Here is a 27,235-nt window from a genome sequence, read left to right as displayed (position 1 = left end):
CTAGCCTGTCGAGCGTGCAGTGTTAGTGTGATCTACTTCATGGGTGAAACTGCGATGTGATGAAGCTCCCCAACACTTGGTGTGAAATGTTGGACATCGCCGAACAATGAGCTGTACAAACAGAAAATTACAAAAAACCTATGCAGTTGCATGGATCCACATGCTAGAAAGTATTTGTATGTGTAAAGGAGATACTGATGGTGATTTTACCACTCTCTGGTAAAATCATTATCTCCTCTTGCCCTGAAATTAACTTCCAAATATTAGCAGAAGTTCTTGCAGGGCAAGAGGGCAATGTGTTGTTTTTACAAGTCTTACACAGGCAAATGGTTTGCAATATAAATTCATATTGTGTATTAATAAAAATGATCTCATGCTGGTTACGTTCTTTGTTTAAACCAAATCGGAGACGCATTTAATATAAAAGTACGATGCATTTGTGTGTTTTTTGTTGCCTGCATATTAATGTTTGGTGATTCAGCTTTTTGTCAGAAAATACAATCGGGGAGACGGAGACGCACACGCTCATTGCAGGATTGATACAATTTCATTTCGAGAAACAGCCGTGTTGTCCATCAAATATTCATAAGCAAAACTGGTATTAATTTTTATCAAATGCTTTCCAGATGATTATTTTTTACACGTGTCATTTTTCCATATTGCCTTTCAATAAACGAGGCTGCAACCTGTCAGAAATGATAAGGCTAAGAGCCGCATGGCAGAGGCCTAAGCTAATCGCACGAAAACGCTTTTGATCTCGTGTTCTTAACAAATTAAATGTGCCAAAACGACAAACACGTTTTACTTTCCATTACAGCAGGCTTGATTGCTTTTGAAATACATTGTCGCGAGTTGACTAATTTTGGCGTGTGTTTAGCAGCATGGTATAACAGTGCAAAGAGGCACATGGTACCAATGAACACCGCATACCACATTCCGTACGCTCCGGATTATAAGTCTAACTTTGTATTTTAATGCAAAAGCTGGGAGTGTCTTATAATCCAGTGGGTATATGTGCGTGTTTAGTGTGGTGCGCCTAGCCTGGCACAAGTGCCGCGGTGATGTTCCCGCCACTTAGTGGCGAACGGCGGTTGTTTTTGTTGTTGTGCAGATTTGTATAACTATTGACACTGACCATAAGCTACAGAGCATCTTCTAATCCTGAGAATACGGTAACGACATGTGGGGCACTTAAAATATGTACCCATTTTGGCAGCCCCAGTGTGGAAATGTACGGAGCTGCTTGTCCCTTGTTCCTCTGAGCCATGGCATGTTTTTTTTTGTTTCGCCGCAGTGAGATCAACCGTTTGGATCTTGGCCTCATTGTGGAGGTATGGGACAAAGGACTCATCTGGGACACAATGGTTGGCACCTCGTGGATTCCTCTCAATGACATCCAGCACTCGAACGAGGCAAGCTCACCACCCGCACACGACACCTTTGGGAGCGCTGACGTGGTCCAGCGGTAGCGGGTTTGCCGTTTGTTGCAGAGGTCTGCTGTTCAACTCCAGCAGGCTGACCTGAGTAATACTGCAGTGCGCATTGATCATAAATACTGCGTGCCGTCGACTTCACAGGTGACGTTAAGCACCCCTTGGCATCTTTCGCAAGAGAAGACCATTCTGCGCCGGTGTCAAGGACCAAATTTGCCAATTTCGAAATATGATCTGCAAAATTACTCAATTACTTAACTGGGATTACACATGGCAAAAACATTGCCCGTGACTGCGAAACTTGACAATCAATGTGTTTTCTTGGGATAAACAACCACAGGAATAATAAGAAGAAGAATCTGCCATCTGTGTTCTGAATTGAATGGAGTATGCTCTTATATGGGTGGTGACACGATGGCTGTTCTTGTGTGGGCTTGCCGTGGCATGGCAGGAGGGCCCTGGAGAATGGCAAACCCTCGACGCTGAAGTCCTCATGAAGGAAGATGAAATATGTGGCACCAAGACCCCCACGCCGCACCATATCCTGCTCGACTCGCGCTTCGAGCTGCCCTTTGGTGAGACGGGTTCATCATGATAATATTTTGTTTTTGATAGTAAGTAAGTATGTTGATATTTTGATTTAAAGCTTTCGTGACTGCAGGGATTCATATTCTTGGTTCTTTCGGTAAAGTTACGTAGAAGGGAAACAATAAAATAATGAAAAAAATCTTGCTGTGGTTTTCACACCTGATGATGATTGCTTGTGTTGCAGTCGAAACGTCGTGAGAATTTGATTGTTTTATATATATTTTATTTTATTGTTTCCCTTCTACGTGACTTTACCGAAAGAACCAAGAATAAGTATGTTGATAGTTTGTATGCATGTGTGTTTATAGTGTCCAGGGCGTCTTGTGACTTGATGCGTTTATCACTAAATCTAATCGATTCTAAAAACGGTTACCAGGTTACAGTTCACCCAGCAGTTGCTTGACAAAGGTCTGCAAATCATTGTATGATTTATCCATGATGAATCCCCGGGATGCCCCTCCATTCGCGTCTCGAGTTAAATTCCGAGTGTTTGAGCGGTGGCTGCCGTCGCTTGTGTGCTGCAGACATCCCAGAGGAGGAGGCAAAGTACTGGACCACAAAGCTCGAGCAACTCAACGTCTTGCAGGATCACGACGAGGTATTGAAACTCTAAATAAAAAAAGAAACCTAAAATGTAATAGATAATAACATTTTCTAGGCCCCATGCAGGAACTGATCGTTCGAGATCCCAATAGGAAGTGAACTGCATTTATTCCAAATGCACAAAGAGTTAACTTTTTCACCTCACCTCATCCTTCAAAGGGCCTAACACGTTTCGTTCTATTTATTTATTTCATTATTGAACTAAACGGTTTTTTTGTTCGATGATTGGGTGGTGATTATGAGCTCATAACTCACAATCATAAGTTTGGAAATTAAAATCGCAGTGTTGAATTGACTTCGTCCCATCATCCACTCAGAGTCAATATCGTGGGAAATCAACATTTTGGTTGATTTGTTTAAAGACTGGTCCCTTCCATTAGGAATGGGGAATTTCCACCACTTATTAAAGACTGCCAACCGATGAGAATCTCCCCCCCGCCCCCCACACACGTTTGAGTATGATGAGACACACTGGGTACCTTGTCCGTGTCACTAACAGGACCGACCACGGTTGTAATGTGCTTTCAATGTGTCATAAATTGCTCGCTGCGTTGTGTTTCCTGTGCACCAGAGGGCTTGATAATGGTCCTTTGTGTGCGTTTGTTAATGTGTCTGCATGTTAGTAAACGCTCTCATATGCTTTTTCAGCATTTCTCTTCATTTGGTATAACAATCTAAACACACAGCTAACAACTTGCAATGCCCGAAACTATTAAAATATTTGACACATCTGAGTTACTGAAAAAACTATTCATAAACATTTAGAAGGCATCGTTTATGCACACGTGCACACTTCCAATTTGAGAATGGTCAAGGTGGTCATTGTTTGGAATGCTGTTACCTTTGGCTATTCACTGTCTACCTTTAAAGCCAAGATGGTATAAATTATCAGCAATTGGCAAGATTGATCTTTGTCTTTTGTTTTTGTTACTGCTGTGCCCATCCACCACGGATCTCACTTGTAAAAGCCGGGCAACTGGTTAAACGGGATCATCGGTGTAACAAATCAAATGAAACTCCCAACTCAATTTGGCTATAAATGCGCCACAAAAGTAATTTCGTAGGCGATTTTGCTTGATGCAATGATGGTTTACTTGATAATACTTTTCTGCCTACATTGGATATTAAAACGGCTTTCCGAGAATCCATTGAGGGAATTGAAGGTGTCTTCATGTGTGGATGTGAGCACCGTGTGTGCGTCATCGTTGGCAATTCCCGCTCGCATTGTCTTGCGGTCGGCTCACGAGGGAGTTAAACGTTACTCCAAGATGAAATCGCGCTCACATTTTACCAGAGTGAATTATATTGCCAATCGTGGCAAAAAAATTAACATTCATTCTCTGGAGGAACATTTCTAAAATTACCACACACACAATTCAATGCAATGCAACTGCATCTTTATAGAGTTCATACAGAATTTGCACCGGAGAGAGTGGTGTAACATGTATAAGGAGATGAATGAAAGGACACTGAGTTATGCAGCTATTTTTCAGAAGTGACCTGATCACAAAGGATAGCGCAACGAAGTGGCTTGTCATCACGTGGAAATTTATAGCAGCCGAATACTCTAAAAGCACGTTTCTAAATGTGGAATAAAAACCGGAGGACCTGGAAAAAAGTCCACACGACCACGGGGAGAACATGCCAACTCCAAATACACAGGCATCGTCAGGGTCAGGATCGCACTTACGACCTCCTGTATGTCGGGCGAGCTAGTTAACATCTCGCCGCTATGGCACGCCAGGACAAAGCGCGTCGAAGACGACGAGGGTGAAGCTGAGCAGAAGGAGGTCTCGAGATGGTCAAGGGGGAGGGAGTTCCGTGGACCCGGGCACAGCTGAGCAGGAGGGAGCCAGTGGCCCCGCGGGAGTGGCTCGCCGCTTGTTGCAGAAGTTCACGGTTCTAATCCAGCGGCCACCCTGGTCATCGCTGCGGCGTGCTTTACGGCGGATGCGAAAGATCCCGTGACGTAATTTTGCAAAGGTTGGCCAACATGCGCCGGCGTCATGGTCCAAAGTTGCCAAATTTTAAATATAACACGCAAATTTTAAATATAACACGCAAATTTTAAATATAACACGCAAATTTTAAATATAACACGCAAATTTTAAATATAACACGCAAATTTTAAATATAACACGCAAATTTTAAATATAACACGCAAATTTTAAATATAACACGCAAATTTTAAATATAACACGCAAATTTTAAATATAACACGCAAATTTTAAATATAACACGCAAATTTTAAATATAACACGCAAATTTTAAATATAACACGCAAATTTTAAATATAACACGCAAATTTTAAATATAACACGCACATTTTAAATATAACACGCAAATTTTAAATATAACACGCAAATTTTAAATATAACACGCAAATTTTAAATATAACACGCAAATTTTAAATATAACACGCAAATTTTAAATATAACACACAAATTTTAAAATTGGAATCCACAAAGCGACCATCGACCACTACTGCTAAAACTTGGCAGGACCCTAATCAGAAAGAGGCTTGAGACTCGGTGAGGCTTTCCTGGGTAAACAAGCTCAGTAATACTAATACAAAGACTAAACACCAACACCTCTGAACCAGCCACACATATGAGATTGTAAACAAGTGCACTAAAAATCGAATAAAAAGGTTGATTAGGAGTATGGACAGGAGGCCTTGGTTGCTGCAATGGGAGGGAGGGGGGAGGTTGATTAGGGAGGTGGTATTCGGCGGGAACGAGGCCGAGGAGGATCTTGGCGATGATGATGACGACGAGACAGTTGTGTTACCACGCCTCGGTACCATTGGGAGCTCGTACATGGAGTCAAGTTAATTTCAATTTTGGTTACATATGTGTGTGGCACCTTTCTAGCATAAATCTCCCACTCAAAGCGCCATCGTCGCATTAAAACTCAACCTCAACGTTAAATTTGAGGGATAATAAACGCTGGTTATTATTGCCGTCGGCCATGTGGATTTGATCGTGGGCACGGGTGCAGACGTGTGGTCACGTGCGTCCTGCCTGAAGGATCATGCTTCCCACAATATATATATATTTTTTAACACATCTTATTCTCTTCTGCTTTTAACTCTTATTCAAGTCTGGGGGATCATGTCACCTGTTGTATATTTTTCATGACGAGTGCAATTACTGTGATATAATTTAATACGCAAGTCATAACCTCGTGTATTTTAGCTTCGAAATTAACAGAGGCGTAATTAACATGTTTAATACTTTCTGATAACAACAGGACGTGACATAAAATGAAACAAGACCATTAGTGGGTCGTTGCACATTAAATTACGTGGGGCGTGATTCACATCCATTTAACCGACAGATGCTGAGCACCAAATTCTCAGCCTCAATTTGCAGCAGCCGGTAACTCAAATGGCCCTTATGTGCATTACCCGCCAGATAATCACGTACGGGAAATCACAGCAAAGCTGCAGGGAAGGCAAGGAAAGTGAAAGGAGATAAACAACTGACGCACGTGCCAGAAACCCGGTGACATCAAGGCCAGCCTCAATGCGTTGTTGATCGTAGCTGCAAAGCAATGCTCTGCACCGATTAACTCGCGATGCAAATACATTATAAGCAGTAGAGCTGGACCCCCCCCCCCCCCACCATTTATTTAAGTGATTGAGTTATTCTGTCGATTGTCGGTTCTATTACTCGATTAATCGGATAACATGAAAAGCGTAAAATAAAGCCTCATCTATTCCCGCGCATGCCCCTTGACGGGGGCGGTGATGGGTGATGCCATCGGTTTCATTGGCTGCGCCATGCTGGCCGTAGCTCGCTGGGGGTTTCCCACCTTCAGGAGACAGGATGTGGGGGCGGCAGCAGTCATTTAACAAAAATGACCCGCGTAATAGACCACAAAAAAATCATTCGCCAAGTGATCGTCCCAGCACAACTGGCATCCCACGGCGCCTGCTTCCCTTTGCTGGTAGCGCAAGGAGTGGCACAGCAGAGCCTCCTCCACAGCTACAACAACGCTCTCACTCAGGCGTGGCACCATGGCCCAGACAGCAATGGTTTTCAGATAGAAAAAAGTTTGCAATGAAAGATGATATCAGGAATCAAAGATATTAAACCATGTTGAATACAACGAAGTGAAAATAATGAGCATATACCAAGTACAGATGGAACGTTGGGCGAACGCTGGCCAACACTGGCCCAACGGTTCCAACCACATGCCAACGCTGACCCAATGTTGCATGTTTACTTGGTACAGCCATGAAGCCACGTTCTGTATTTTCAAACATTCTGTTATTTTTGCTTGTTTATTTAAAATGACTTATCTATTGTACATCACCAAAGAACGATCTGTGCACTAAACCTTACAATGTTCAATCGGTTAACATTCCAACGTTCAAAGTTGATGCTCGATGGGAAGGGTATGACGATTGTAGATCCAAGCGTTGCGGTGCATGGCGTACGACAAATGAAATGTGCGTTGTCTTTGTGCGACAGTACAACTTCCAAGAGGCGGTGGAGAAGAAGCCCCTTCCGACCACCAATCTGCAATGTTGTAAGTTTTCACTCTCTGCTCGTTTTTCCTCTGACCGTGTGTGAGACTAAACGTGCGAGTGAGACGTATACAATCCACGAATTTTTTTTGCTTGATTCTCATTTCCACGCTACGATCGTCCCCGCTTAAACCTTTACTTTGCTGCATACCTCTTATGGCTAAGACTTGCTTCAGTCTCTTGTCGACTTTTTCACTTCTCTTGAACCTTTTTATTTCAGCCTCTGAAACCACAGGTATATGAAAAATTTACGGCTACAAATTAAATTAATCTTACGCGCATTAGTTTGTACATCAGTTGACTTAGGTGTGCTATTTGAAAATTAATCTACTTTGTCTACAATTTTCAAATACAACCATTGCATGAGTGCTTGAATTTGTGCTACGATGCATACCAAATAAAAAATTCGGCCTGCTTAATTGAGTGAGGCATTGATGCCAACCGCATAACGTTCCACATTCTGTGCAGTGCAAAAATAACACCAGTTAATAAGTGATGTTTTTAATGATGTGTGGATTTTTTTTCTTGACAGTATCCATTAGTAAGTTGTAAAATCCGCCAGAGGGCAGCACATCCCCTGCCACCTGCCACTAAGCCATTGGGGCTTGATTGTGGGGTTTATCTTTTTGCAGGTGCGTTTAAGTGCCATTCGTGTGCGTGTGTTCTCGAGTTCAATTTTTGTTACTTTTAACGCATGGCTGCCTTTGTGTATATATGGAAATTCATGTGCCTGTGGGTGTGTGTGTGTGTAAACCTGTAGCTGCCCCTTGTTTGATGGCACCTGTTCTGCACTTAAGTTGGACATTTGAATCTGGTTACTATCCAATTTGGAGTTGAAGGCTGGCAACGTATCATTATTACGTGCGATGTCACTATTTGGGGATTAAAATCTCCCAGGGTTTTTTTTCACTGAATGGCTCATCTGCTCATTTCAGAATGAAACGAGGCTCAGCGCCAGTGCTTCGTGCTAAATTAAGATATTTTATACTGGACTCGCGCTGAATATCTCACCACATATCCTAAATTGCCTCTTGGGATGGTGCATTTTTAAAATGATAGCCATAATGCATTGTCGATCGCCTAGAATTAGCAATTTTCTGTCGTCACTACATTTCCATTTAATGGAAAATACTTTGATAAAATGACAGACCTTGTGGCGTGGAGGTGACGCATGCTTTCGGAGTACTCACTCTGTCATGATAAACTGATACAATCTTTCACGTTTTATATTCTGTCAGCTGAAATGGGGAAGAAAATGAGCCTTTCGGTGCATTTACCCATGAAAACGAAATGATGGCGGTGGTGGGGGATTGTGTTTGTGCATCGGCACACTCCATTGGTTAATATCTGGTGGCACTGGGGGAAAAAAACACTTGCCCTACATTTACGTCAAATGTAAAATAGCGGACAATATAGATACGTTATTTAATTTAGTTTTTTTCCTATAATGTTTTGTAAATTTTAAAAACCACACAGCAATCTTTTAGCATAAAAGTTCTAGCTGGTTGTAATTAAACTGTTACATCATTAAATTAGTATGGAAAAAAAAACACCTCAGTAGAAATATTAATGACTTGAGAATGTTTATATGTAATAGTAAGGAAATTGAAAAGATATGTTTTTAATGATGATGTAAATGTTGGTTAAAGATCTTACTAGGAGCTTTCTCTGAAACACAGTCGTCTTATTTCTCATACACAACTTTCATGTCTTGCTTTCTAACCATGTTACTTCTATAAATCCCAAGCGACATTAACAAGGCCGATGGAAAACTGTGGAAGCACCACGTTTTAACCCACCTGTTCATTTTGGGAGCAAGAAACCCGTTGTGGCCGCACTTGTGTTCAATGTGTTGGAAATCATCATGAGCATTCCGCTCCAGTCTGGCTCCCAAAATGTATTGCGGTTTTCTAAACAAAAAGTTCAGTGCTCCTCCGTGTTCCATTTTTGTCTGGCCTGTAGCCATCGCCTGATGTTAGTCTCGCTTCTCCTTGTCTGTCTTTCCTCCCCTATTTTTGCGCACCTTGCATCTACGCAGGCAACTGGACCTATTTCGGATGGGGTGACCAACAAAGTATGTAACGGTTTCCTCATTTAGATCTGTCCCGTTTGGTTCGTAAATATTGGCGTGACTATTTAGCAAAGGTTTATTTATTGTGCCTTTACAATGCAAACTGTCATGCCTGTAACAGGACAAGGCACTGTACAATTTCTTGCGTATGGAAATTTTGTGTACATTATAAGATGTATTTTGTCATAATTAATGGACAGAATATACCAGTTAGCTGAGCGACAGAATGGTGCAGTGGTAACACTTATGCCTCAACAAAATAAAAGGCGTGGATTTGATTCCCGACTCGGGCGCCTTTCAGTGTGAAGTTTGCATGTTCTCCCCCTGTTCTGCCTGGCTTTCCTTGGGGGGTCTCCGGTTTCCTCACCATAGGTAAAATAAAACCCATACAAGGTTACTGGCATTGGCCAAACATCCCATTGCCAATATAATTACTTGAAAATTACTCGGTTGGGATTAATCATAGCAACATGGCTCCTTACCGTGAGAACTTGGCAAGACCCTCCTGAGTCTTGAGACTCAGTGAGGCTTCCCTGGGTAAACAAGCATCATAACAAATGATACGAATGATGCTCACATGATAATTGGACTTAAATTGACCTGCACTGTTGGAGAAATATTGAGACGTTTAATTGTTTTGATAACATAGGATCAGTCTGAATGTGCTGGAAGCATCCGTGTTAGACTGTGATGTTCAATCTCACAGTTTCAGTCGTAATTTCTCAACCCATTTGAAGTGATCGACAGCAAGCAGACATAACTTAAATCAATACCAATATTCCTTCTGCTACCACCGATCACCATGAAGAGCCACTGGTGTCATCATTAATATTCTCAGGCATGTCAAGAATGATACATTTTCACGTATCATTCGTGGCTGAGGGTCTTGTCTTTGACATGCCCAGTATAACAATGGATGCACCAGTCCTCGTGTCACCAAGATACATAATCCACTTAGGAAACGACAGAGGAATGCTGCAGAAGGTAAGTTGGGAAATGCGTGAACGATGAATGGGAGAAAGATTTTTGAACTGTCCTGTCTTAATATCCAATGGCAACACAGACCGGTATTCTAAGACTATCAGGAATTATGATCTGTAAAGCCAGAAGTTTGTGAGATGAAATCCAAATTGGGGGTTGACTCAGCTTATTATTCCTGTGTGAAAGATTAACCAGTATGAGTGTGTGCGAAGTCAACTGTAAAAATATCAGATTGCCAGGAAATATATATTTATCAGTTTGACATTTTGTAGAGATATCGGCCTCGCGTAATGTAAAGTGTGACGGGAGCGGATAGCATAGCGGTTAGCGCGCTGCGCTACGAACCCAGCGACCCAAGTTAAATTCCCGCTCGCAACATCGGTGATGATTCTCGGTCCTGGGCCCTCCTGCAAGTCTCTTCAGTCTCGACTGAGTACCTGGTGTGATGTGTGAAACATCTTCACGAGGGAGACGAAGACAGCCTGGCGCGGTGCTGGCCACCAGCCCTACTCGTTAACAGCACTTGCCCCTGCAGTCTATTGAGACTATATTGGGGATCTTTGCCTTTTCCCCTACTGTGTAAAAATAATTTTAAAAGGCCAATTGGAAAGCTTTAACATATCCGAATGGATTTTTCATCTCAAGACATAATGCCAGTCGTACAATTGAAATAAGGAGAAGGGGGGTGGAAGACAAACGTTTTAGATTTACATAACGGGCATACATTTGAATACAGCAGTTTTCACTTCGGTGGCTGCCTGATTTGTATGGAAGTGGAACCAACTGTTGCATTGCATAACAGATTATAGAAGTGTCCACAAAGCATTGTTTTTTATTCTGTTAACATTTTTGTTAATCCATTAATGATTTTCTCTAGATTACTAACCATTTCCTTACATAAATAGCATTTCAAAGCACAATGGTGTTTGCTTTTCCTGAAACTGTCGAAGGGTAATTGCACGTGAGGATAGTCCTGTTCATGAAAACATGAGGGACATTTTCATTCGTCATCTGCAAACCAACAATTATGATGCGAGTCATTTCCTATTTGGATGTTAAGGCTATGATAATTTACAAAGACAATGTAATCATAACCACAGGGTTCACAGGGGTATTCATGGATGTGTCATTTCCTCTGCGGATATTTTAGAAGTTCCTTTTACAGATAATTTTTTTAAGTATAAATCTAAATGGTTAACATTGTAGAATACATTTTTCTTTTTTTTTATTTGATGACCCTCTAGCTTTGGACATTGAGCTCAGACAGGTTAGAATTGAACCACTGTGGCAGCGTTCGGAGTTTAATTTCCAGTCCATGTAGCCCATAAACCCTTCTGGGGTTCATGAAATAATTGAGAAAGTGAGCAGTGGTAATCCATTTGATGGACTAGTCCTCATCATATGGAATTTCCACCATTGGTTTAGGAAAGGTGATGAGCGCCTAAATTCTCACTTGATGTTAGGAACGGTGGATTTCGATTAGATCAGGTGTATCTCCTGCCAGTGTTAACCTGAGTGAATGCGCTGAGTATATGTGTTTTTTATTAAGAATAAATAAAGTTCATATCCATGGTGTAATGTGTTAATGCAATCCAACAGAGCCACATCATTTCAGGGGGGAGGGAAAGCCAAGTTTTGTGGTGTTACAAGCTTTCCAACAACCGTAGATTATGAATTAATCCTCACTCTACACAGTCCAGTAATTTGTATTCTAGCATTGGTTCTCACAAGCAGCCCACAACCCACTTACATCCCTTGAATACATCGGCCAATGGCAGTGACCAGTCAGTGTTATGATTCACAAAATATAAGTTCGTTATCCGTAGGCTCAGCGACTTCAGTTTGCCATAACTGCTCAGAATTTGCGATAGCTTATCTCTCCAAACACACGTCTGCTGAAAGTATACCAAAACAAACATCAAGAGGTCCACCCCTATATGTCAAGCTGTGTTCTATTTAAATTACAATGCATCAATCTTCTGTTCAAATAGTCACATATTTGCCCGAAGTAGAATGAAACTAGCTCCACCTTTCAGAAGAAACTCTTTGTTACACAATCTTCCTTGAGGCTCATTTGCCTCATTTTGGTCGCACACAAGATTCAAAGCTACACGTTCTCTTGTGTGGTCACGTTTCCCTGTGTGGTCACGTTTATCGCAAGTCATTTTGACGTGCCCATTCGTTTCTTATTCCTTGAACTTGGTGCCTACCTCCGTGCGCTCTATTGGTTTATGCTCGTTTGGGGAGTGCCTGGTCCGGTGTGTAAACACGCGGGGGACCCGTGTCTCTGCTCCGTCCGCTGTCCACATTGCGTGCCCATTCCCCCCCCCCACCACCACCCCCCCCCCAACCACTGTCCGCAGCGCTGGACGACCCAGACAGCGCGGTGGACGACCGCGACAGCGACTACCGGAGCGAGACGAGCAACAGCATCCCCCCGCAGTACCACAGCACATCGCAGCCCAACGCGTCGGCGCACCAGTACCCGGCGCACCAGCGCGGCCGCCAGCCGGCACACACTCCCACGTCGCCCCTCGACACCCGGGCCGACGGGGGATACTCGGACCACCGCGAGCTCAGGTGCGGCACAATCTCCGCGCATGGGGGGGGCGGGGGGCGGGGGGGCGGGGGGCGCAACAGCCCTGTCGCTCACTCTCTGCGTGCGTGCGTCTGTTTACAAAGTGAAGGCAGAGATTCCCCCGTATGGTATTTATGGGACTGTTGGTGTTAGTCGGAATCATAATTATTTATTTATGCCACAGGAGGAATCCAATGAGCGATAAAGCTCTGATTCACAGATGTCCCGTAGGGGCGGGTGACAACATTACAACAACAAACAGTACAGAAACATGGGAGTAGTGCAAAGTACAAGGAAGGTGAACAAGTCACCCAAATACGTACAAATAAAACGAATCCATCCCCATTCTACCAGGCAAAGCCGACTGAGCTATGAACTTAATTTTCAGAAGCGACCTGGCTACCACAAATGATAGCTCAACAAAGTGAACAATCTTTTGGACACTTATAGCATCAAAATAATCTAAATTATCTCAACGCATGTTTCTAAACGTGGAGTACCACAGCACGTCACAGCTTTGTTAGCGAGCACCTGTTAAGATTGATAAGGCGTACGAGGCAGTGGCAAGGCCAGCAACACGACCAGCCGTCTTTGTCTCCCGCAGTGCCCATGTTTATACACTGCACTCTTTACTCGTTCAAGGCAGAGTCATCTATGGGAGACGCAGTTTTGTAGTGCATTGCAAACTGTGTTTGATTCCTGAGACAGAAAAAAATATATTCACAACATGCCACTGGTATTGGCCAAATATGCCAGTGCTGAAACGTTACCGGCGAATGACACAATTGGGATGACCCCCCCCCCCCCCACGACAGCAGCATCGCCTCCTACTGCCTCGCAGGTGCCTCCGTTAAAAAGCCTCAGTGCAGCTTTCCTGGGTGACCAAGTGTAACAACAATAATAATAATACAAATGCCATATTCACGTTCTCCATTCCTAATTTGAATCGCCCCACTATCGTGTATCAAAAAACAGACGATAATTTTCCTTGAGTGATAACAAAGTAGTGACGTTGACATACGTCAAATATTCTCATTTGTAAATGAAGTTCAGAAACTGTAGACAACGTTGTTTTTTCACATGGTAAAACATAAATGTATCATCAAAGTGAAACTTGTCTGATTTTACACTGTGTGATTTTACATTGCACAATATTTGAATCATCTTTTTAACATGCAAAGTGTAAAAAAAAGACTCGCCATCCAGGTTCGAACACTTTCTTCACACTTCTATTAACTCGTTTAGCCAGCCCCATTGATGATGTAGTTTATCATCCACATTAGCGCTCCTCTTCTCCAGAATGTGTTGCAGTGATTGAGAAAATGCTCATGATGACCATTATTATCAAGGGTATGGATGGCAAAACAAAATTAGTTTTTTAAAGAAGATTTTTGATTGCATTTATATATATTTTTTTACATATTAGCTGATGTTTTAATATGCTTTGTGATGTTATTTTAATTAGCTCTCACCATTGCAGGATATACAGACATCACGTAGACCATTGCAATTAGAATTCCGACTTAAGGACATTATAAAACAATTTGCAACATACACAGCGAATTAAGTCCACAAGCAATTTGAGCAATTTGATGGAACTGGGAGTATCTAATGAAAGTTCGTAAATAACATCACGGATGGAGCTAAATGTAAAGAAGGCCATGCAAAGTCGTCTTGATAAAGGCCATGGGCACATACAAAGAGAGTGTAAACACTCTACGGGGTTAGCACGTTTTACGGACGGGATGTTCAGAGTGTTCAGAATGTGCAAGTTTGCAAATACAAGGACAAAATAAACATTTCGTGTAAGGGCCTAAAATAAGCTAAACAGATTAATCTTGCAAGCGTAACGTATAAAACACACACGTGTGTGTGTGTGTGGGTTTAGCGGTAGTATAGCATTTCGCGTTTTGTGCTACATAGCAAGCAACCCAAGTTTGCTTCCCATTCACGTCCAACACCAGTGACGATTATCTGAACCAGCTCTGGGCCTCGCGTAGGTCGACTCAGCCTCAAATTAGTACCTAGTTAGGTGTGTAAACATCGCCACTCAGGAGAAAAAGGCGGCCAGGTGTGGTGCTGGCTACCCACCCCCTCATGTGCCGTGCCGGCCTTCATAGGTGCACGCTAACAGCACTTGCCCCAACAGTCTGTTAAGGCTTTACGAGGGATCTTTGTATTTGTCTTTGTGCCAAAGCCAAAAAAAAACAAATAATAATTTGGACAGATATACATCCATGCACCCTACCTAGCAGACGTCAAACATTCCATACTATGTAAATATTTTAAAATGTAACAAAACTGCTGACATGATCTGCATTACAATTATGTTGTCCTGTCCATATATTCCATGCATATCTGATAAGTATATATTATATCTAATCTAAAGACTTAAAATTACATTGCTTTGTGAAATTGGAAGAAGAAAATGCTCCCAAATCAAAAATGCGGTATTAAAAATCGGATTTTGGCAAAGATGCGGCATGATTGGTAAATGGCATGCATTGCACCCAGAGGCAATTTGACATGGCCCTTATTTATTTATTTAGTTCATATCAGTGAATCCTGCCACATGTTAGTGCACTGTTACATGTGGACCTGCTCTCACGCTCTTGTCTCACGTACGTGTCATGGTACTGTGGTTTGGAATTGCCAAGATTCTAGACGGGTATGTGCTTTACGATAGTAGAACAGGATCCATTGTTTGTCACTCTTTCTCTAGAATTTAACGTCTAAAATATTTCAGGAAATGAAACTAGTTCCCTTTTTTATTAAGTAAAAATACTCAATTAGAGATACAAAATCTTATTTTACAAAATCCAATTCGTTACGATTAGTACTGCGAATGTTAAGTAAGATACACTGAAATAATTGCTTGGAGATAGATAATCTATATTATAACCTGCCTCATTATAGAATGGATAATTAAAAAATTATTGTATAATAAGCACTCATATCTTATCAAAATATTGTTACACCAACAAAATTGTTGATATACTCTCCAGGTCATTCCGAAAATTACGATAAAACATCATCCAAATAATAACAATGCAGGCTGATATTGTCATTTTATAAATTATAAGACAAAAAAATAGACCTGCATGCCATAAACAGAAAGGTACTGCCGTGTGGCATGATGGTTGGACTCGCAAGGCAGAGGTAATCGTTTTTATCCTCATTTGTACAATGGGGCAAGTTTCTTACATTCCCCCTCCTTTGTCCACCCAGCAGTATAAACGGGATACAGCGTAGCTTATCGGCCTGTCGCGTGTGGTGGGGTAAAGTGTGGGTGCAAGATTCCACCAATTTGCAAGAGTCCACCAAATTACCCTGTCAAGGGGGCACTCTGGAACGCCCTCAAGCGGAGGCCCTTACGCCAGCAGTGGCGTGAGCAGGAAGTTGTCGGGCTGCACCTTTGCCTTCAGCTGTAAACACACACGCCGGCTTGGGTCAACGCCGTTGATGCCAGAACACCTCGCTTCTGTCAGATCCTGTAAATGTTGCGCGGTTGACTTTCAAGCTCCGAGGTTTTTTTTCCTTAAATTATCCCACCATGTGGCTCTAGGGGCCTTTCTCTTTGCCACTCCAAAAGATAGATGGCTTTCATGTTGACACGTGGAACATAACATTTAATTAATATCCCAGAGTGCTCCATTGCAGCACTCGTTGACGTGTTAGATAATAGTTTTAATCAATCTCCTCTCTGTAAAAATACACGAGGCACAAACTCTCATAAATGGCTCCTGCATCATTCTCCTGTGTGTGGTGTGTGCCCTCCTCACACGCGGGACTTGGATATGCTTTACTTTTAAGATATTCCTTCCCCAGACAGACTTCAGTCGAATATTGCATACACTACTCGGGCAATATAAATACAAGTAGTCTTAGTTGCATCTCACTTTAACATGTACCCAAAATTTAGTTTTTGTATTTCGTTTGTTAAATTGAGTTGGGTTTTTTTGTTTATGTCTTGTAATTGGTTTGTTTATTGCACTTTTCTTGTGATCTAGGTGTCCCTTGTCAAAGAGATTCTTAGCGCCAACGACCTCTCTGCTCGTTTCCTGGTTTTAAATGCAGCTCTTTGTGTAATTGTTCAAATGTATGCAAGATTACTGTGCTGCGTAATGACTACGGTCTGCTGTGTTATTAGTAAGCCATTTAATTTTGTAGGGAGCAGTGACGCAGTGGTTAATGCACTGTGCTATGAACCTAGTGATCCAAATTACATTTTTGCCCATGGCTAGCACCAGCGGTGAGGGACATCTGAACCAGACCTGGTTCTCCCTATTACGCTTAGCAGTGCGGTGAAATACGATCAATCAACCCCATGACCCATACAGCATGGAGAGCTCTTCATCCAGCACTCGATTGACTAAGGACTGTAAATTGTTATGCTTTGTTCATATACAATGTATCATTTTCAGTTTTATTCCAGTTGCGACATTTTTTTTTACACTTAACACATTTGCTTAAATTAACATCGAGTTTAAAAATCATGCTCTTCAGGTCAATCCTATTATTTCGATTTAGTGACGTGTGCTAGAGGGTGACGTCGCCCTCTCGCATTGGAGAACCCACCTGTCATGAGTTATATTTCTGTTCGATGTATCACAGCAAGCACGAGGTCATCTCGCTTGTTTGTGTCTGTTGGTAATTCATTCGCCAAGAAGGTGCTCCACATGTCACCGTAGGCATGGCCCATGTGACACGGGGTGGCCATGTGGAGGAAAATATCAAGCAGACACAGCAGCAGCTCCTTGATGCAATGTGGAAATGTAGTCGTGTTTTAGGGTCAAAGTTGTGACGTAGTTTCTTTTTAATGTCCGTCTTATAACTCGCGCATGTGAATCCTCACCATTCAATAATAATCGGAACAATTATACATGGAGCCCGTACATAACAAGGATTAAGAGTTGAGAATACAGAGCCTACACAAACAGCCTTCGGGAGGCAGGATGCCAGGGCGGCCTCCATTTTTTGTAAGTGGCCTGAGTAATCCAGAAGTACTCAATCTTAATTTTGTGTTTATTATATATTCCTAAATCATCTAATCTTCCCAAATGGATGTGAGATCACATCGAAGAGTGACTCTGAAAGGTGACACCATAGCACTTACTTTCAGTGTCATTTCAGTTCTTTTTTTGCAAAACCATTTAACAGATGTAGCATTTACATACACAGCGATTTACACGTGTCCATTATGATTGCTAGCCTGCACGGCCAGGCTTTCCTGCATAGGGGGCGTGCTGACAAAATAGATCGCGGATGTTTCTGCGGTCGCCAGCAAACGAGCCGAGATCAAAGGGATCACTTTCAAAATTAACATTTGAAACGCTCGTTACTCTAGTGACAGAAGTCCAGAATTCATGTGAGGCACCTTTGGATTTTAGTTATTTTTTTCTACAATGTTTCCTAACCTCGTCTCTCATTCTCCCCATTCCCCCCTCCCAACCTAACGTGTGTCCACAGCTGTGATAGCATAGAGTCCGCTACAAATGGCCATAGTGATCTAGAGTCTGCATCTGGGTCTAGCCGGCTAACGAGCCGGCAGTACTCCGTCGAGAGCAGGCAGTCTGTAGATCTTTCCGATAGGTGGGTTTTGTCGAAGGTCTTCGTCTTGGTGGGCTATCAGTGTCGTGCCATTTGACGCTCTTCTCCAGCACGCCTTTGTCCATGATCAGTGCTTTCTGCTTGAGTCCAATGCTGCTGGAAGCTGTACCCAAAGGTGATTTAGCGAAGACAAAATCTAGACGACCATTCGTGGGTTTGTGGAATCATTAAAGCTCGAGTACCATTCTGTACTGCACGTGAAGCCTCGTACAGCGATGCCTCGTGACAAATTGGTCCAAATATACGGGTGGCTTATTTTATGGTTATGCTGTTATATATCTCCTTTGCGATTCACCAAATGCAACTGGGTCAGAATACAGTTTTATGTTGCAGTCAGTGATGCATTCCGAATGCATGTCCACTCTTGCCTTTAAATATTTCTGTACTTTACAATTGTACATGAATATTTATGCAATAAAATAGAACATATTTTTCATGTTATTTTCTAATTTTGATAATGTGTATGGCTGGAATTATATTTTAATATGTGCAGAATTTGAGTTCAAAATATCCACTCTGTGGATGGAGCATTTGCAACGACTCGCGCTGAATGATGCGCAAGGCAAAATAAATGCGGGAAAGACAAATAAACCAGCTTGCTAAACTATGATCTGTCATGAGAGTTAGGCAACGCAAGTGATATTTGCCTTTACGCACCAATGAAATTTGAAATTGATGTCGGCGTGCGCTTTGCCACGCGATTCAATCCTTTGGCACATGTGCTTTATTAATTAACCTGAGCACACTTCTGTGGTGCATGCTGCAAGGCACACATGCAGCACAAAGTAAGAAGATCCTACTTAACATCTAGGTGAATGTAGTCGGGAAGACATTTGGGGTTTAGCTGAGTCGTTGGTGGCGCAGCACTAGATTTGCTTTGAATCAAGCGATGCACACATGCCCATTCACAAACACACGCCCATAAGTTGCTAGTATTGGTTTTTGAAAGTTTATTTAAAAAAAAAAATAAACTACTAAACTGACAAAAAATACTTGTAGCTTTTGGTGAAGCGGAAAGTTATGTGCTGCTAATGCACAAGCTTTAATTTGTATGGTAAATATCTCGGTGACGCCCAGGGCTCTGCAAGGACAGTCTAACAATGTAGTCTTCCATCCTCATATTCGATGTCACATTATATTAAAGGACATCCACAAATCTTTGTAGGCACTCCTGAAAATTTGGGTTGGGTTAGCAATGTCTGAGGTTCTTCAGTTAAAACATCTTCTGGTACGGCTGTGATGTTTTTTTGTTTACAACTGTGCTCTGAAGTTCGAAATGCTTGTTGGCTGTTGTTGGCCTGGCTTTTAGAGGCAAATAAATCTGTGTTATACGATGTTTGATGTACGTATTTATATAATCTGTGCTGTTGTGATTTGCCATTGCTTCTCTTTAAGGTCGGCTTGTTCGTCTTATTTATAACCATTTGCTACTGCGTTCTGTGATCGTGTGCGAATGATGACCACTGAATCTCGCAGTTGTATTTCTATAGTAGTTCATACATTTTTGAAAATACCAACCATGTAACAATTCGAAATTTTTTTTATCACATTTTGTGTGCCTTTAAAAAAATATTTTCTGCATCTTTCTGTGTACGCTTTTAACATTTTGCTTTGCATGTTTCTTTTATTTTTTGTTTCCTTTTCCTCCATTCTGTTGCTGTCGTGTCTCAACTTGCCCCATTTTTCATTGGGCAGCAGCGTAAACCAGTTTATAATGAAAGACACAATACGAATCGTACCTTCTGAGTTTTGTTCAGACGGTAAGAAAGGAAAAGAGGACTATGACACCCAGGGTAGGTATATGATAGAGCAATTTCTACAAGAGAGAAGTATCACGAAAGACAATTTTACGGAATTAGAAAATCTACGAAATGATGGCGGTGTCTTGGACCATGACACACTGCCACTTGAACGGTCAAATTATGAAAATAACTACAAAAAAGCACAATCTGTGCATCATGAGATTATTCCAAACATGTCAAAGAATGTCAACTCGGATGCTTATTCATTGGGAGTCTATCCACAGAGGTACAATACTCTACCCAGATCAAGACAGAAGCATGACAAGCATCAACTACACAAAGCGGCAGTGCCCGAGAATAAAACATCGTCTGTATCTACCAAGGGATATCAGCACGATTCTGACATGCTCAAATCGACAGACTCCTATGTAGATGATAAACAAACTTCTCCTCGCAAAAGCAAACCCATGGTTGTTGATGCAATTGATCTTTGCTCTATTGGGGACTCCCTGACAGATTGGTTGGACGATGATATCAATAGCCCAGAAAGTGTGGGGAGTCCAGAAAACATCCACCTCAGAGTAATTCCTGGAGAAACAGCAGAAGACCAATTAAAGAATTACTTTGTTTGTCTCCAAGATAATCAGTACTACATTCAAGAATTTGAATTCATAGAGGAAGATGATGTTGTGGAAGACATTTATGTTGAAAATGAAGCTGCCCTTGAAATTGTTGACCATGAATATTTTAAAGACGAAGAATCAAATGTACAGTATATCGACGCTACGGACGAACTCCAGTGTCTGTTTGATACTGTTTCTGAATATTTGGTGGAAAAGCAAGAGGAATTCAACAAGTTCACCTCTCTCTCCGATTGTGGTTCTGATGAAAAGGTTCAAAAAAGTCCGCAGGATATCCAGTGTTCAAATGAGCGCCAGCACACGGTGCCAGAACAGTTGGCCAAGGATGCATCACAGGAGGATTCTGTGCAGCAGCCACACTCGCAGACAGCCGAGCAATTACCAACAAGTAGTGCGCCTCTGGAAACTAGCGAAAGTTCGGTGTCACTCACAAATCTGGGCAATTTGAAAGAGGCCTTCTCCTCGCTAATGGATTCCCTTGAAAAGAAAATTTCGAATAAAGACGCACAAATCGTTGCCAAAAATGTCGAGGCAAGCGCGAATGAGCACGACAAAGGCAGGACTGCTACACCCAGTTTACCTTGCAGCAGCAGTCCGTCCCTCCCACCAAATGAAGAAGACAATGCAAAGGAGAGAAATGTTCTGTCAAGATTATTCAAAGCCTCGTTTTTATCATCATCTGTGAGCCAGAAAACAAACTTTCCCGCTCATGACAAGCCTGAATTGATTGCACAGAGCCAAGCTGCACTGGACAGAACTGATATTGAGCCTAAACACACACGGATAAGTGGAGAGGAGGTGCATGTAGACATTTTGGCTGGTCAAATAAGTGATGCGTCTTTACAGCAAGACAATAATACGTTAGTTGAACGTGAAATGACGAGCAGTAGTGATATAGTGTCACGAAGTATCGGTGACACTGATGGGATTTCACATTTGGAAATGCAACCAGCCAAACCACTTGTTAAGCACGCATCAGAAGTGGCCACAGAACAGACAAGGGATGAATCCGCTGATCAAAGCAAAGCCGAATCTATAATGTCTAAAGTATTTAGTATTTCCAAGTCATTCTTTAGCTCAACAGACCTATCAAGAGAGCTGATAGATAATGTTTCACGGCCAGAAGAGAGTGTTCCTAAGCAAATCTGGAGCGGCGATGCAGCGGTTTCCTCCCCCGCAGAAAGTGTCCACACGTCTGAAATAGGAATTGTGTCGTCAGGAATGCTCTTTGGGGATTCTGTTCAGGCACTCGGTGACGTTACGAGCGTAGTTGATAGCGCGCCAACATCCGCAAACACCGCTGTGGGGACAAAGACAACGTCGGATGTTTGCAGGTCCACAACTCCGGAATCTTCTCTGGTGGGTTCCTGCTTTCCGGAAGTAATGGAACGCGTTTCAAGAGATGATGCGGAAGTTTACAGCAGAGGATTTAAGCTGCCGTTCGGAAATACACTCTTCTCCGTAAAGCATGCCGATGAAACGAAACCAGCCACAGGGGGTGCTTTTAAGTTTCCCTTTTTCTCATCGACAGAAAACATCAGACAGGCAAAGCCTGAACACATCCCGTCCAGAAGGGCATCTCTGGATGCTGCCTTTCTTTCGTTATCACCTGCAAGCCGGAGTAAAGAGAGAACTGCAGATCCACAGACTGACAAAAAGGACTTGCCTTCTTCCCTTTCATTCGGTTTTCCATTTTTTCTTTCACAAAATAGCACCACTTCTAAGAAGGAAGAGACTGTTCGGGATGTGAGTGTGGAATCTTCAATGAAGATAATTACTTCGAAAGTTGACATAAATTTGGAAGATAGCACCGTAGCCTCCTCCGTTCTTTCCGTAACAAAATCCTCAGAAGCTATGAGCACAACAGGTGGGGTGAAGAAATGCGTTCCTCAAAGGATGAATGATATATTAGTCCACAAAGACGTGAGCAATAGTGGTGTGTGCTTAGCGGAGGATAATGGTTTAATGGACACAAAAACATTCAACAAACTCGGTGATAAAGCTTCCTCATCCTGCATCGCCAAGGGTACTGTAATTGGAGATGGTGCAGATGCTGAAGGTGGAAGCGTCTCGTCACCCAGACTGTGTAATGTTGCCGCCGCACGTGTTGACAATGAAAGAACACAAGCCACACACGAAGGGAGAATCACGTCTTTGCTCTCATCTTCATCACTCTTCTCCAAGCTGCCATTTCTAGGGTCCACGCAGAAGAAAGAATCCACCCACGTGGAGGCAAATGCAGAAGAAGGCAAGCCGTCGTTGGCTTCGCACTTCAAACTTCCATTTTTTCCCCCATCAACGGAGAAGCAATGTCCAGCCACGAATGTGGCAGATGTTGAAGAGCGCAAGCCGTCTATGGTTTCTCGTCTCAGTGTTCCACTTTTTAAACATTCTGATAGCCAGCCAACACCAACTGTGGATGCCAACAAGGAATTTAAACGATCGCTGTTGTCAAGTTTCAAGCTGCCATTTTTTTCTCCATCTGAGAATCCGGATGTGACAGCCACTGACAAAAAGACTCAAGACAGCAATGGGGCAGAACATAGCCATCGCCCCTCATTTAGCTCCCGTAGCAATGTGCAGGATTCACGCAACACTGCAACGCCAAGTCAAGGTGCTTCCTTGGTTAGTGCTTCTGAAATAAAACACATTTGCTGTGAAGCCTACTCCTCAATTGAATCAAAGTCACGAAATAAAGTTGTCAAAACGGACAGCAAACTGGACACATATTATGAAAAGCAGCATGCATCGAATGTTCCAGTTAAGTCATCTGATTATGATATAGCGAAGCAAATTCAGCAATCAAAGTATCCATATTATGACTCGAAGAAAGAAGAATTGGTAACAGACAAAGTAACAGGCACTGCCACGGACCAGGGCTTAAATGCAGCACATTGTGCAAAGCAACAAGCTGATATAGACACCTATTGGGATAGTAGCCAGTCAGAATCTTCTCAGTATGGGCAAAAAAGTTACTATTTACCAGATTTCTACTCTCAGATCGCATGCAGTTCTTTTGAGAGAGTCGTTGCGCCCTGTTTTAACAGCAGTCCTCAAGGTATAAATCATCAAAGGGTAGTTAATGCGAACATGTTTGAGCAACATACATCACAGGATAATCTGGAGGCTATGCACTTTGGAAGATGTGAAAATGCTGCCGATTTGTCAGTGGCCAAGGGAGATGGTTCTTATAGCGAGGCTCAGGACGAGCCACTGCAACTCATGTCATCGTTTCCGTATGCTCCCTACAAAACGAGCACTGAGAGGCAATACTTATTTTCAGACGAAGTTGCCCATGGCATTGATAGGCCCTCTGACTACACCGAGTCTTCAATGTTCGAACGTCTAGAGGGTTTCCAAGATCTTGCTACTGTTGCGTATCATAAACAGCAGCAAGCTTGTTTGGACAATGTTTTGTTCTCCCAATCACAATATGTCAATGAAGAAGTTATTGACAGTCCGTTGTGTATTGACGCCAGTGAGCACGATGGCTTCATGTGGTGCACTGAGGATTCTCGTGAAATGGATTATCCAGTCGGGTATGACAACAGCATAGATTTTCAATACGCTGACTTTGAAAACTATGCTTGGACTTTTCGTGCAGAAAAACCACTGGAGTACCCTTATGATGATGACGATGCTTATTTAGAGTTTGAGAATGAGTGGCCTGACTGTTGTGAGGCTAATGCAGATTGTGTAAGTAATTTATCCCAAAAGGTAATACGGGAATTACAAGAACGTCCTCTGGATCTTTCGTGGACTTCATCAAGAATTGATGACTTACACTGGGACATTGCATATTATCACGGATGGTTTGAGCATAATGTCTTGAAGGATTATCTTCAGCCGCAAGAAGAAATCCCCATCGATTGTACCGTTCGTTTTCTTCCAGTTTATAAAATTTCTGTGGACGTTCACCAAAGAACGGTTCAGCAATCAGCATCTGCAATTTTGACATTGGAGAAATCTGAGCCAGGAGAGTCATTTGTTGCATCCCTCTTTCACAAAAGATCCAGCATTTTTAGTTCATTAGTTTCTGAAAAACACAGCAAGACTGGCAGTGAGGAGTATGATGCTAAAGAATCTGGAGCCTTTCAAGAAAAGTGGAAACCATTGGAAAAAGTCTCCTCCCTGTTCAGTAACTTTCAAGTATTTAGTTCCACAGATGGTGACGCAAACTCAGATGTCCAAAAAAAAGTTGGTTTGGAATCTGAAGCGAGGCACGATTCGAAGGTGCATGGATTGATGGACTCTGGTTGGGATCTAAGTCACAATAAGCCCACGCATCAGGAGGGTAAATCACCGCTACATAAACAACTGGGTGCTGCATCTACGTCGGGGGAAATGAAACGCAGCAAGTCAGTGTTGCAGAAAACAAAGACTTTACAAGAAAGTGAGAGAGGTGAGGATGGGAGTAACCAAGCTCAGGGAACGACCCAGCCTTCACAGCAAGAATCATCTGCACCTTCGTTTTTTAAGAGCCTGTTCAACATTGGCCAGAGCAAAGATGAATTACAGCAGCCTAAAAAGGATGAAATGGCAGAAAATTCAAATTCTCCTTTTCAAGAAGAAAAATCCGTTTTTGGCCCAAGAAATTTTTTTATGAGCCTTGAAAGCAAAGAATCAGCAAAGCCTTCCGTGGAGACGGCGAAGGAAAATGTAGCCGAGCCGATAAGCTCAGATCAGAACCAAGGTATTTTTGGATTTACGCTATTCAGTCGGCCTTCAAACAAAGGAAACCTTCTACCTAAAAGCCTTAGCGGACTTTTGCCATTTGGCCAAGATAACGCAAACCGAAACACTCCCGAAAATCAGGCAGTGCCACAGCAAGCAACACTTGGACCGCACAGTTCGTTATCTATGGCAAATACAACCGGATTGAAGAAGGCCGCTTCCGTTCCCATATCGATGCACTTGAGCCCTTCAGAAAGTACCATGCATTCGATTGATAAGCTTGATTCAACGACAAGTCTTTCACCAAAAACGCAGTTAAGTGAACAGAGAGGCAGGCTTCAGAGACAAAAGACATATGATGTGTCAAAGCAAGAGACTCCAGAAGAGTGTGGCATTTTAACTAAGACTGCTGAAGAACATTTTCGGTTCAGTGATCTAACCAGATCAATTTCAAAAGATGACGTGATGAAGCAAAATGAAAAGAATACGTCTAAAATTGTTCATATCAAACCAGTGCATCAAGATGCCTTGGCTCGACCAGCTCTTGATACAACCGGACCAACACTGGATACAGTTTCTTTGGAAACGTCTTCAAGTGCTCAGGGAGAGAATGAAATAAAGCAGCCAACAAAGTCTATGAGTGTATTTGATTTTTTCTCAAAACCTACTGGCAAAGAGCTTCCCCAGAGCACAACGACACGACTTTCTCAAAGCCTGACCAGTTTGTTTTCGTCTAACGCTCAAAACGCATCAAGCAATCAACATCAGGAAACCGTTGAGCAGTTGAAATTTCAAAACGCCTCGCATGAAACACCATCACAGAATGAAAAAACTTCATCTAAACAAACCGAGGATAAGGGCTTTTTTGGGTTTCTGTCTGGTGCATCCAATAATCAGCCATCAGTAGCTCCACAAACAAAATCTTTCTCTTTGCTCTCCTTTGCTTCATCGGGAGACAAAACCGAAAGTCAGAAATCTGATGGTTCTGGAACTTTTAAGATACCCTTCTTCTCGAGCCCTGCCACCAACCAACAGTTGTCTTCCACGGAAAATAAGTTCTCCACTTCAATATTTTCAATTGGTTCACCCGAAACCAAAACAAATACCCAGAAATCAGAGGGTGTTGGTGGATCTTTGAAGATTTCATCCTTCTTTTCAAAGTCCAATTCTGAAGCAGAGAAAAAGAAAGATCCTGCAGATGAAAAATATAACATGAGGTCATTCAGTATGTTTGGATTTAGCCTTGGTGAAGAAAAGCAACCATCTGGCAAAGCAGAAGCAATTCCTGTACACAAGAGTGAAACAAATCACAGCTTTCCAATTCATGAAGTGTCTTCAGCGAATACATCTATACCCTTTACCAAGAAGACAGACAAGATAGAAGAAGATGTTTTACCACTGCAGTCAGATCTTCACCAACATGAATCGCTGGACTTTGAAGAAAGCAAGGAAAATAAGTTAAATGATACCCAGTTAGAAGAAGTCATACCAGACAAGGAAAGTGAACTAAATGCCGACCATTTAGAAATAGTCACACCACAAGAGTATGTTGCCGTAGGTGAAGACTGCATGTTAACGGACGTCAACGTGGATGATAATTTTGATCAAGTAGATGATCATGCATTGTTGAATAGCGAAACTCCAGGTTGTTCTTATGATGAAAATGTTGATGCTGATGTAGATGTTGACCAGACCTTGAATGACTTTCCTGATGAACACATTTCTTCTTTGCAAGGTCACGGTGATGAAGAGAATAGCGAGCGGCTATTTAGAGAGTCCT

The 27,235-nt window shown here is 42.3% G+C and overlaps 1 protein-coding gene across 7 annotated transcripts in view; it reads left to right on the top strand.

The window, feature by feature from the left end:
• Positions 1–27,235, top strand: part of UNC13B (unc-13 homolog B) — a 189,003-nt gene that overhangs the window by 61,240 nt on the left and 100,528 nt on the right. For 5 of the 7 annotated variants that reach the window (XM_076066784.1, XM_076066788.1, XM_076066787.1 and 2 more), the window contains exons 4-10: positions 1,295–1,412; positions 1,885–2,008; positions 2,546–2,619; positions 7,103–7,160; positions 9,197–9,232; positions 12,574–12,790; positions 18,258–18,380. In XM_076066784.1, coding sequence (XP_075922899.1) covers positions 1,295–1,412; positions 1,885–2,008; positions 2,546–2,619; positions 7,103–7,160; positions 9,197–9,232; positions 12,574–12,790; positions 18,258–18,380 — 750 coding nt within the window. The remainder of the gene's footprint in view (positions 1–1,294; positions 1,413–1,884; positions 2,009–2,545; positions 2,620–7,102; positions 7,161–9,196; positions 9,233–12,573; positions 12,791–18,257; positions 18,381–27,235) is intronic. The other 2 variants (XM_076066785.1, XM_076066789.1) reach the window with 2 other exon arrangements.

This window comes from Petromyzon marinus, chromosome 13 (genome assembly GCF_048934315.1).
Source record: "Petromyzon marinus isolate PM22_M1 ecotype Great Lakes invasive population chromosome 13, UKy_Petmar_22M1.pri1.0, whole genome shotgun sequence".
NCBI lineage: Eukaryota > Metazoa > Chordata > Hyperoartia > Petromyzontiformes > Petromyzontidae > Petromyzon > Petromyzon marinus.
This window is presented reverse-complemented; position numbering and strand designations above follow the sequence as displayed.